Source organism: Schistocerca gregaria, chromosome 3, assembly GCF_023897955.1.
Source record: "Schistocerca gregaria isolate iqSchGreg1 chromosome 3, iqSchGreg1.2, whole genome shotgun sequence".
In the NCBI taxonomy this organism is placed as follows: Eukaryota; Metazoa; Arthropoda; class Insecta; order Orthoptera; family Acrididae; genus Schistocerca; species Schistocerca gregaria.
The window spans coordinates 912,688,917-912,701,334 of NC_064922.1; the positions used below are offsets into that span (position 1 = coordinate 912,688,917).

General features: G+C 42.7%; 1 protein-coding gene across 2 annotated transcripts in view; it reads right to left on the reverse strand.

The window, feature by feature from the left end:
* Window positions 1-2,732: 2,732 nt before the first annotated feature.
* Window positions 2,733-12,418, reverse strand: part of LOC126355348 (homeobox protein EMX1-like) — a 265,187-nt gene continuing 255,501 nt past the window's right edge. For both annotated transcript variants that reach the window (XM_050005643.1, XM_050005642.1), the window contains one exon: window positions 2,733-5,551. In XM_050005643.1, coding sequence (XP_049861600.1) covers window positions 5,235-5,551 — 317 coding nt within the window. In that variant the 3' untranslated portion in view covers window positions 2,733-5,234. The remainder of the gene's footprint in view (window positions 5,552-12,418) is intronic.

The following is a 12,418-nucleotide window of genomic DNA, read 5'->3' on the forward strand; positions in this document are numbered from 1 at the left end:
CTCTTTATTTAATTTGTATCACGTTTGAGAGATAGTACAATGAAAAAAACTGTATATTTGCATGAAGTTTCAATTTATATTTTCCATGTTTGTACGATAAATAACACCTTGCAACCTGTGAAGTCGAGAGCACATCCGACAAGTAATTCTAGATTACGCTTTTGGCCTGGCACAGTGTGACTTACTATATTACTGATTGTGAATAACATCATTCACATCATTACACTGGCCAACAAGAAAACAATTTTTAATGTTTCTTGCAGTTCATGAGTCAATCCCCACTAATTTTGGGTTGAGAGAAATGAATACGACAATGAAAAATTTTTCTAAGCTCTAGTTTCTGTGGTACACACTAGGTGGAAGTATTTCATATTAACTGATTAAGAGAAAAAGATACATTTAAATTGCATATGCTAACAACACTGAAAGTGTACTTGAATTTCTTAAAACAGTAGTTACATTTTAAGAGTTCTAAATTCTGGAAGAATATTTCGCAGATACTTGGCTCTGAAGAGAGGTGGCTGCGTGAGATCGTCGTCTTTTATCTTGCCACTTGTTATGGAAATCCAGAGCATCCCTACACTAAGAGCAACAATAATCCACAGGCACCGCTTCATTCCAAAAGCCCTGATATCTTTGTTCCATAATAGAAATTTCCTGTTGGTAACTTTCTCCATGTTCATCACTGACAGCTACGCAACTAGCAGGGAAAATGTCTAGGTGGGAGTGGAGAAAATGGATTTTAAGGGATGTGTTGCATTTTTGCAGGAGCACTGTCACCAACTGGGTATAGTTACCACCTCTTTTGGTGCCTAAAAATCCAGTTACAACTCCCCTGAAGGCTTCCCAAACTTGTTTTTCTTTCCTCTCCAAAATTTGGTCAAAGGCAGGAACCTTTACAAGTTCTCGAATTTATGGCCCGACAAAAATACCCCCCTTAACTTCGGCATCACTTAATTTTGGAAATTTCTCTCTTATGTACTTCAAGGCCCAACTTCTTGGTTCATGCATATAACAAAATATATGTGAAGCCCAAGGCTTAACCTGGTCCCCTACTATCATACCGAAATAATGCTGTTAGGCAGTCTTCACATGAGGCATCAGATTGCATTTCTGCGATGAAAATGTTTTTCACCACAAATGTAGTAACAATTATTGACCTTATTTATACATTTTTACAAACGTTACACTACTAAAGCACTCTCAGACCAGAAATTCTCCTTCAATTACAGCAGAAACTATATGAAATTCAGAGTTGCAGTAACAGTATCTATGTTGATCACTTACAAACACTTAAAGAACATTTGTGTTTTGTTGTTGGACAGATGTGCCCACTCTGAAAACAAACTTTCCCCCAAACTGAAAACGTTGACTATAAAAATGAAATGTCACTTTATTTCTAAAGTAAGAGCTAATCTATCATTTTTATGGTGATTTTTTAATTCAGGAGATGAAAATACACGAGAAATAACTATTTTTGAGACAAAAAGATTTTCATTGTTGGCCAGTGTTATTTATCGAGGTTTGACTTGGTGTTTCCAAGCCTGTCCTTCGTCCATGAATATTTAATTTCAAATAGTAAGCAGTCAAATAAAATATGAAATTCACTACAACTTCATGAAAATGCTTGTGTGGTTTTTTCATTTATTACCTCTCAAATGTCACACAAATTAAATAATGAGACCATTGATGAAAAAAATGTAGATTAAAAATTAAGTTTTCTTGGGACTCAAACTCTCGCCTCGTTGCCGACACACCTGCCATGCACGAACGCTAACCACATAACCACAATTAGTTTATGCGGCCGACCCCTTTGCAAAGATATATAATTTAATTAACAGACGTGTAAAACTTCTCTTGCGATTTTCTCGAAATTGCCAGAGTTGTGTACCTTACTACTTTCATGTTATGTTGGTTTAATGGCCTACTAAAGGTGTAGAAACTTTGAATTAAATCTGTAATCCCATCTTCGTCACCTCCCCTTGTAAGAACATTTATAAGGTTTCTCATGCTACTTTTATCGACGTAAACCTTTCTCAAGTGGCAAAGCTGTAACACACATAACAACGATTTCTTACTTTTCTTTCCGCTCTTTCGAAATACTTACATTTTGACATATAGAAATCTTCTTTCTTGTTGCTGAGCTAAATTTTTTCGTCCTGCTGAGAACACTAGATCGCTTTAACCATTTTATTCATGAAATACAAAAATCTTAACATTGTAAATGATCAGCTAACGTGTACCTGACAACTACAAACATTTGAAACATTTTGTACGTGATTAGGATGATATTATGCAGAGAACATGTTGTACAATACTGACAACTAGTAGAGTTTCCGCTTCAGTCGGCAATCACCTAAAGCTGCATCGTGCCATATTGTCTGTTCAGTTATTACTGCAGATGTTGATACTATGTCGCTCTAATTAATGTTAAAATCATGTACGTACTACGTAATTTTGTCTATATTGTTATATTTCTTGCTTCAGCTGTGTTTCAGATGTGTGTGTGTGTGTGTGTGTGTGTGTGTGTGTGTGTTTGTTCAAAGTCACTTTCTTCTCCGCTGGATGTCAAATGGTGTTTCTTATTAGTTACACATTCTTGAATGTTGGACGTAGTTCATTCGAGGACAGGTGCACACTTTTTGGCAGCCTTTTGCAAGCTGATAATTCTGAAACCTTAGAACAGGAGATGTTAGGAAATATTCTAAGTATGTTTAAAGAAATGACACATCTTAACCGAAGTTACAACTTTATTTTACAAATCTTGGAAGAGAGAGTATGCGACATGTTTTTGGCACATTGCAACCGCTCCAGAACGGCGGTTGTTCTATCAGGAGACACACAAAAGTGGGCGCACAATATCGTATGCATAGGAGATGTACCATTCACAGGTCCAGGCGATATTTCCTGGCCTAGGAGCAAACATTAGTGTTTACAGTTCACAGTAACTCACTCATGTATAAAGCTACGCCACAGCCGAAGCTGTTTTCGACAGATTTCTCTTGTCCGGTGTAGTGGCACCATTTACTTTATACAGATAATATTTTGATTAAGCACTGTTTACCAGTAATTTTATGTGAGCAATGAAGTAGGTTTCTTGTTTTTTATGATGTGCTTGCCCAAGCGTCTAGTTTTCTATTACCATAACTGATCCACTTTTTCCAAAAGTGACTTGCTTTTAGTGATGACAGTTGCTGGCATTAAGGCTAATAAATATTTTGTATTATGACACAGTTGCAAGGTTTCAGTTTCAGTAGTTAATATCTTTGTCCATTAATAGAAACGTTAACCTTTTACAGACGAAAGAGTCTTCGTGAGATACATTTATACACGATCACGGTGATATCTAACATGACAAAACACACATATAATTTCCACCTACATTAAATATATTTATACAATACTCTTAAATTTATACTGATATCAGTTTATGTACACGCATGATTCATAAATACTTTCTTTTGTTAAAAGTTCTGTGGTCCTGAAATAAACCACAAATACCGAGAAAACGAGCTGAGAAAAGTTCATTTCAGTAATACTGTTCGTAAGATAAAACTGCTGGAAGGTTAAAAACCTACTGAAGTACGTGTACTTCGTGGATAGTTCAGGTCCCTTCGCTCAGAAGAAACTCACTAGCATCACATACATCGCACAGTAATCCACAGTACGACGTCAGCAGATCTTCCCGTAGAGTATAATATTCGTAGTGTTTTGAGCAGCCTGATTATTAAGCAGGCCAAGAAAGTAACGGAATATATGACACATGATTGCTTCAATAGTTTTACAGGTTTTCTCACTACTGAATTTGTACAGTTCTTTGGCAGATTGTCGTTCAAATTGGTTACTCTCTTTGTTCTTGTAATTTCGTTGTCGAGTCTGTTCTAGTCTGTAAGCAACTAAATGAAGCTACCACCTAGATTATTTTTCAGAAGGGAGACTGGAAGACAGATTATTAGACATGTCTGTCGAGATGAAAACGGAGGCTAATGTGAACTTGCTGAAACCTAGATATGTTTTTTTTAAAAAACAGTTTCATCAATTTAGTTTCCATGAGAGTTCCAGTTTCCATAGTTACCTACATACGGTAATTTAAGACCCAGACAAAAATTTTAAATGTGTTTTATAAACGTGTTTCCTTTGCGAGTTGCTAACTTTCGTCTGTTACTAAAATTGCCATGCCACTGGAATTTCGCTTAATTTTTCATAGGGACAGAAGAAAGGTATAAATTGCGTCCTTACACAGAAAAACTTTGTCATCTCCGAAGGAGAAAAGGAGTTGTCTTGCATGCTCTGGAGCTTCGAGTTGGATTACCGCAGGCTTGTTTTGAAACTAGCCATAAATGTTGAAAAATGTCGCAGTTTCTTCCGTCTGAAATGTTTCTTAAAGCTTCTGACAAGCCAACAAAAACGCAAGGATTTTGGGACATGCGCAATTCGAAATTTTAAAACGTACTTCTCTAGTGAATTATAATCGCCAAGCGACCATTGGCCGACATATCACTGTAAGCTTACGTTTCTGACTCTACAAAGCAACACTATAGAACGCCATGACTCAAAATCGTATTGTATTGGAGCCACGATAATGACAGGTTTGTCTTTATCATCTGACACGGAGAGAAAATTATACAGAAGGCATAGCGTTTTAGACGGAAATGTCAGAGACTTTGATCAGAGAACTGGAGGAGCTTGGAAAATCGTTTCTAGAACCTGAATGTCAGGTTATCAATTCTCTTCTGTATACGTTTGGCTTTGCGAATCGCATCTCCCTCCTCATCCCCAAAATGCAATTTCTGTTATTGTTTATGTTTTCTGAACAGGAGATGAAAGGAAACTTAATATTTTGTAGGACCACATGGCGGTCAGCTACAGTGGTATATCTGAGAAAATTGGTAACGCGTCAGATGAGTACAGTAATATTTCGTCAATTAATAAAGGTGGTACAGGCAAAGTGCTCCGAAATTACAGCAAATGCTGGCATATTTCGAACTATCTTATGACACGAATGCACTGGATAGATAACGAATGAGATCCGCTGATTTCAAGAAGAAGAGTCTGGCAATTGTTTCGAGTCCACCGCACAAATGTTATCTGCCAATAGTTGTAACAGTCACCACTGTGCACTGGGCACGTGAAGCGCCGCCCCGGGGATTCCTGCAGGCACTGCGCCTCAGCCAATGACGAACCAGCCCGCCAGTGTTGCCACCCGCGAGGTCCTGTCCGCCAGGTCTCAGGTCTCAGAGCCCGAACTGCAGCTGTCGGAGTGGTGATGGTGGTAGCCCTGCTGCTGCTGGTGCTGCAGAGGACCTTCCGGCGAGTCCTGCTGGGGCTGCTGCTGCTGCTGTTGCTGGGTCTGCTGCGGCTGGGCGGACGCCGGGGGCGGCGTCGACGTCTGGCGCTGCGTGCCGGGCGAGGGCTGCGTCTCCTGCTTCCACTTGCTGACGTGGTGCGAGTTCTTGTTGGAGGCGGCTGCCGCCTGCTGCTGCGCCTTCGCCTCCTCCTCTTGCTGCATGCGTTTGTGCTTCGTGCGCCGGTTCTGGAACCACACCTTCACCTGCAACAGCCCGAAACGCCCACGTTTCAATACCAGCCGCTCATCTAGGGTACGATTATTACAAGAGACTCAGGAAGGCGTACTAGCAGTCAGCCGTAAGGGGAGGGGGGGAGGGGGAGAGCACTTCAAACGGATTGACTTGGAGCAGGAGAGGCACCACAGGGCATTTTAATTTCCACTGTGTATACTTTCACAAATAAATTCTTACAACTTTGTCAGCATGAGCATGAAGAATTCAAGATTCACATTCATAGCAATGAAAGTTAAAAAACATAACCAAATAATTTTTTTACAAGTGAAATTTCATAATTTTTTGACTTACTATTGGCTGCATTTGTTGCTATAGGTACACTTTTCCTCATAAGTAAGAGATTCTTTGATGAATTTTGAATAGCACACAAACCATACTTACAGGTGTATGAAACTCTAGAATTTATTTAATTTATGGAAAAATGAATGAGCTATTATGTTTTAAACTTCATGTTTAGAAGAAATTCGAATTTTATAATTATTATCAGCAGATTTTAATAGCTTTCGAAAATTCTAGAGTTTTGCATTAAGGAGTATGTTTTTAACAAGCAGTGCAAAATTCGTGGAAGAATCTCACTTACTTACGAAGAAAAGTGTACCTATAGCAACAAATGAAGCCAATAGTAAGTGAAAAAATTATGAAATTTCACATGAAAAAAAATTTCTTTCCTTATGTTTTTGAGCTTTTACTGCTACGAGTGTGAATCCTGAATCCTTCCTGGTCATGCTACGAAAGTTTTATGAATTTATTTGTAAAAGTTGAGGCAGTGAAATTTAAAATGTCCTGTGATGTCTCTCCTGCTCCAAGTCGGTCCATTTGACGTCCTACCCCCTTAACCAGTGACGTAGTGAAGACGCTACAAATGACGTAAACAACATGGCTACTGTAACTTCTTGCCACAGGGGGTATTTTGCAACAAACATAAAAAAGGTTCAAATGGCTCTGAGCACTATGGGACTTAACATCTGTGGTCATCAGTCCCCTAGAACTTAGAACTACTTAAACCTAACTAACCCAAGGACACCACACACATCCATGCCCGAGGCAGGATTCGAACCTGCGACCGTAGCGGTCGCGCGGTTCCAACAAACATAAACAACACAGTTTTCATTACTAGGAGTTACAAAATCGGGAAGAAAAGTGGTTTGGATTACAAATACTATGATCAGTCACATATACTGGGTGACTGAGCTGCCCCTACCGTAGTCGTTATAAGCAAGCCGCAATGCTATATCTGGCCTTCAAAACCACGCGCCAGACATTCTTATTCTCTCTCTCTCGCTAGTCCTATAGAAAAACATGAGCAGGACCATTTCTGTAGGAAATTTTTATTGGGGTACGTCTTCGTAGATTGCGATAGTTTCCGAATAGTTCAAGAAAACGGCAAAAATACGACCTTCAAACGCACCTCTACTTCCACACTCGGGGCCCATCGGTGAGGGTTTCTAGTATCTTTTCATGTTACTCCCTTCTTCCGCTGTAAAAGAATTTGTGACTGCACAAATTATTTTACGAATGGTTCAAATGGCTATGAGCACTATGGGACTTAACATCTGAGGTCATCAGTCCCTAGAATTAGAACTACTTAAACCTAAATAACCTAAGGACATCACACACAACCATGGCCGAGGCAGGATTCGAACCTGCGACCGTAGCAGCATCGCGGTTCCGGACTGAAGCGCCTAGAACCGCTCGGCCACAACGTCTGGTCTAAGAGCTCCCAAATAAATGCAGCAAGTTTTTAATGTAATTTTGTGTCTGGGGCGCATTGGCAGTGGCGACAGGCGGTAAATGTCCAAAACGAAAGTTCCCTATGGCTTCAACTGATTTCCAGAGACAACTTCGAAGAACCTGCATTCTTGTTACGTCCTCATTCCATGCGTATGTTGCACCAATTCTCAAAATAATCCAGATTTTTCTCTTCTCCAAACCACAAAATTTGTGTATCACCGTCACGTCGAACAACGCATAATGCCTTAGACGCCGAAACTTTTCTCAGCCGTGTCTGTTTAAACGTGTTTATTTCTGTCGAGCGTACAAGTTTTCGTGTGTACACGGAAATCAGGCTAGCGCATTGAATTAGGTGATCCTAAATATCGGGCGTATGGCAGCCAGGCGAAAAATGCTCGGGCGCCGAACATTAACTGCATCCTCCTCCTCTCGACGGGGCACAATACAATAAAAAAAAGTAGAAGCGAGAATACGAGACACGCAATTCCTCAATCGAAAGTTTGCCACCCTTGACAGCTTTTATAGCAGATTTCCTTCCATGTCGCGGCTCAAAAAGCTGAAGTTCGTCGGCAAGAACCGGGCCGCTTCGAGATACAACGTTAACAGAGAAAGAAAAGGGGGGGAGGGGAACTAAATAAATAAAAAGAGCGGGGAGGAAAGAATGACAGAGAGACATCCCGGCAGGAAAGTTCTTTTGAATTTTTATTTGACTACATAAAAGTGGGGGCCCCCCGGGCGGCGGCGCGTTTACAAACCATTAAGCAGCAGAATGATGGCGCCGCGCGACAATGGACTCCCGTCTCCGCCAGGCCCACACTCCTCTCGCCATTATTACACAAATTTTTGCTCGATACCGCGTACACCACTCGCCCGTGTTCCTCCCATTACTCCCGCGGCGCGGATGCACCGGAAGAAAAGGAAAAAAAGAAGAAGAAACGAAGGGCCGTTTCGCGCGCGGGTGTCCGTCAAACATGGCAGCGCGCGAGGGCGAAAAAAGGAATAGACAAATGAAAGAGATTGCTGCTGCTGTACTGCCTTGAGAAGTGGGACCGAGAGCGCGGGATAGTCGGGTGGGATAGTCCACAGCGCTTCGGGCGCCAGCTATCGCAGCACGAGTTTTATGGATTGCCCGCGCGCCGCTAATGATATGTGGAGAGAGTGTGGTGCGGATTTATCTAACGAGTTAATGGCGGCGCAATTACTGGAGGCGAAGCGCGCGCAGTTGGGTTATGGCGCCTTGTTAGCGCCCAACGGGACCTGCCGACGCCGCCGCCCCCGACGACTCGCATTACCTCTCGCGCCGAACTCTCCGCCGTGCTCCACGCCATACGCGCTGCCCGGGTAAGGAATCGGCAATTAATACACTGGTGTCCAATATTATTTTATTACAAAATAGTATAAACAGGTGACAGTTACGTGGAAACAATGTAAAGAATACAAAACGTAAGCAATTGCAACATGCACAACTGTAGACAAAAACGTTATTCGTTTTTTTTTCATCTAAAAGGATATGCACACACATTGTGACAACTGGTTAATGTGCTCAGTACGGGGTGTGACCACCTGTGGCAGTAAGTAAGGGACCTTCTTCTTCGACATCTTGGCCAAGTACAGAGCTTCTTTTCCGAAATCGAAATATTTATAACTTTTGGGAAACGAAAGCAATACCGACGATTATGTCAGTATGTAATTAGTTATGCCAAGTATAAATATTGATCCCTCTCTCTGTAGGGTAGCTTCCTTTCACGCTTACTGATGGCGATAGAAACAGTCCATCGCCATGGGAGCAAGAAGAAAGGAACGATGTAAAGAGAACGCGAATGTACGCTAATCATTTCTTTTTGATCACAGCATTTGTGCCTACTTTAATTACTACAACTGCATACCCCAAAGACAATAAGAAAAGAAGAAATGGGTATGTGAATGTTTGAAAAGAAGAACGACATACTCCATATTAATTTACTCTCTGAAATGCGATATAACTAGCAGCGAAACATTGGTTAATAAAGTGTGTCGCGGCAATGTTCAAAACATGACTGAAAATACGTTCACCAAATAGAGATTAGAACATCTATGATTGACATGTCATCTAAAGTCGACGTACAATTTTAAAATGTTAGAAATAACGAAATGAAGTAATACAGAATGCTGTGCTTGTAACGTACGCTATTGTTCTACATCGTTTAGCTCTGGTATTTACAGGGTCACAGAGAAAGCATCCTAGGTTTTGGAGAGAAAACCGTAATTGTAATGATCTGCACTACAACAGAAACAAGAAGCACAACTTAAAAAACAACTTCCGTAATTGTTATAAATGCTTTTTTAAATTATTTTGAACAATTAGTTCACGAGGCCATTCAAACTGTAAATGGTTACGAAGACACACTTGACATCTTAGCCACAAATATACCTGAGCATCACGACGGATACAGGGATTAGTGAACACAAAGTCGTAGCGAGGCTCAATTCCGTAACAAAGAAATTCACCAAAACTAAACACGAAATACATCTATTTATAAAAGCAACTAAAAATTCGGTTGACGTCTTTCTAAGAGACAGTCTCCAATCCTTCCAAACTATGGAAGAGAAGACCGTATGTGGCTCAAGTTCACAGAAATAATATCAACAGCAGTCGAGAGATTTATACCAAATAAATTAATAAGAGACGGAAATGATCCCCCATGGTACACAAAACTGCTGCAGGATCATCGAAAAAGGCAAGTATAATTTAGACGAACGCAAAATGTCCAAGACTGGCGAAGTTTTACTGAAGCTCGAAATTTGGTGCGGATTTCAATGCGAGATGCATTTAATAGTTTCCACATCAAAAGTCTCTCTAGAAAAGTGGCGGAAAATCCAAAGAGATTCTCGTCCTATGTTAGGTAAACCAGATGCTGCCTGACGATAGCGAGAATGACTACTCTGAGGCACAACAACAGATCCGAAGACAAGAACAAGAGGAATACCGGAACAACAACATGGTACATCCCTTCTCCGAAGAAGAAGTAGCCGCTCAGATAAATGCCCTTAAAAGAGGCAATGATCCTGGCCCAGACGGCATCACTGCAGCAGAGGTGGTGTAATTCCTGGCCCCCCAGCTGGTAGCACCTCTCACAAAATTGTACAACGAGTGCTTGCGGCTCGGGAAATTCCCCCAAGTATGGAAAAAGGCCACAGTAGTAATAATTAAGAAGGCCCCAGAAAAAGGCCCCCAAGAAGCCAAGTCCTTCAGGCCCATCTGTTTACTAGACACACTGGGGACACTTTTTGAGAGGTTGCTGGCAGACAGACTGGCAGCACACTGAGTGTTGTGCGGGATGAGCGACAGACAGTTCGGCTTCAGGTCCGGGAGATCAGCGTCTGACGCCATCGCCCTGGCTGCGGAGGTCTATGCCTCAACCCCGCACAAATACGTGGTCGGCATCATGGTGGACATCAGTGGCACCTTTGAGAACCTGTGGTAGCCCTCGCTTGCGAGAGGAGTGCCTGGGGTCGCTATATGGCTGTCTCACGAGCTATTCTGAGAATAGGGAGGTTTGGCTATCGTCCCCTAGCGGGAGAATAAGTGAAAAGATCACCAAGGGGTGTCCGCAGGGATCTGTCCTGGGGCCACTCTTCTGGGATATTAACATGGAACCCCTCTTGGACAAATCAGCGACGATGTGCTAGAGGGCATAGCCTACGCGGAAGACCTCCTCCTGCTGGTTGGCGGCCGTAGCCGCGAAGACTTAGAGCCAAAAATTGAGAGGGCCATATCAATCCTGAGTACATGGCGCCACAAGGCCAAAAAGGAAGATCTCACCAACCAAGTCCATGCACTTAATCCTGAAAGGACAATTAGTCAGGAGTCCGACCGTAAGAATAGATGGCTCACCAGTTCTTCGACGCCTTGAGGCGCGATACCTGGGAGTAGTCGTCGATGAGAGGCGGACTTATACATCACACATTGACACAGTCACACAGAGATCATTAGAAACACTAAACAATCTAATAGCGATTGGACACAAACTATTCCACATGCCACCAGAATTAATCAAACTATATCATAACAGCATTCTGACATCAGTAGTAGGATATGGGTCAGGAGTCTTGGCCCACAGACTCACGAGGGTCATGCCTGCCATGGCTTTGAGAAGAGTGCAGCAGAACATGCTTCTCAGATCAGTAGGGGCCTATAGAACAACCCCAGGGGGCTCTGTCCGCTCGATATAAAGATCAGAGAGCGACGTGGTATTGGATTAAAAAGGGAAACCGGGATAAGATAAATGATCTAATAGGGATTCACGTGGGAATGAAGAAACTGGTCGCAGAACATACGAAATGTCAGGGAGAGACTGCAATTAAAATACTTCACACCGTCACGAGGACTGCTGCACTCTCTCACAGGTCATGGACCGTACCCGGCATACCTATGCCGGTTCGGGAAACGGACTACACCAGCGTGTGACTGTGGGGCCACACCAGGCACCCCAGAACACGTGGTGTATGAGTGCCGCCTCTTCGACGACGTAGACGCGCAATTACGCCACCAGCTACCCGACCACGGCACGTACCCCCTGCTCAGGCACGAGGACCATTTTTCAATCCTGAACAAACTAGCAAACGAGATCTCACCTAAAGTGATAAAGTTTCCGCTGAGGCGTGGACTTGGCCAGCCGCCTAACCGCTGGAATCCGCCACGTCTGGGATTAGGGGGAAGGTGCGCCCCATGACCGATCTGCACACTCACCGATTTTGACACTAGGTTAAGTTAGGATAGATGGAGGACAGGCAACACTAGCATAGTACTGCAGCGATCAACAACTCCGGCCAACCTGGTGCCAGGGGCACGTCCACCGGGATTAGCTCGGTGAACACGGCCAACATCGTAGGTTTATACGGGGCTATCCACAAAGTACAATACGTTTTCGTTTGTGTCCGTTAGGGGCGGGGCTAGCGCGGCCATCTTGGTGTCATGGCATTCCGCCGCTCAGTCGGCATCCTGCCGTGCTAGTGAGAGGTTCGTGCTGTACTGCGTTGAGTTACTGTGACAGTTTGGAATGTCAGCGTTAATTGAAAATGCCGCGAAGAGTGAAGTGCGTGCTGTAAGAAGGTTTCTGACTGCA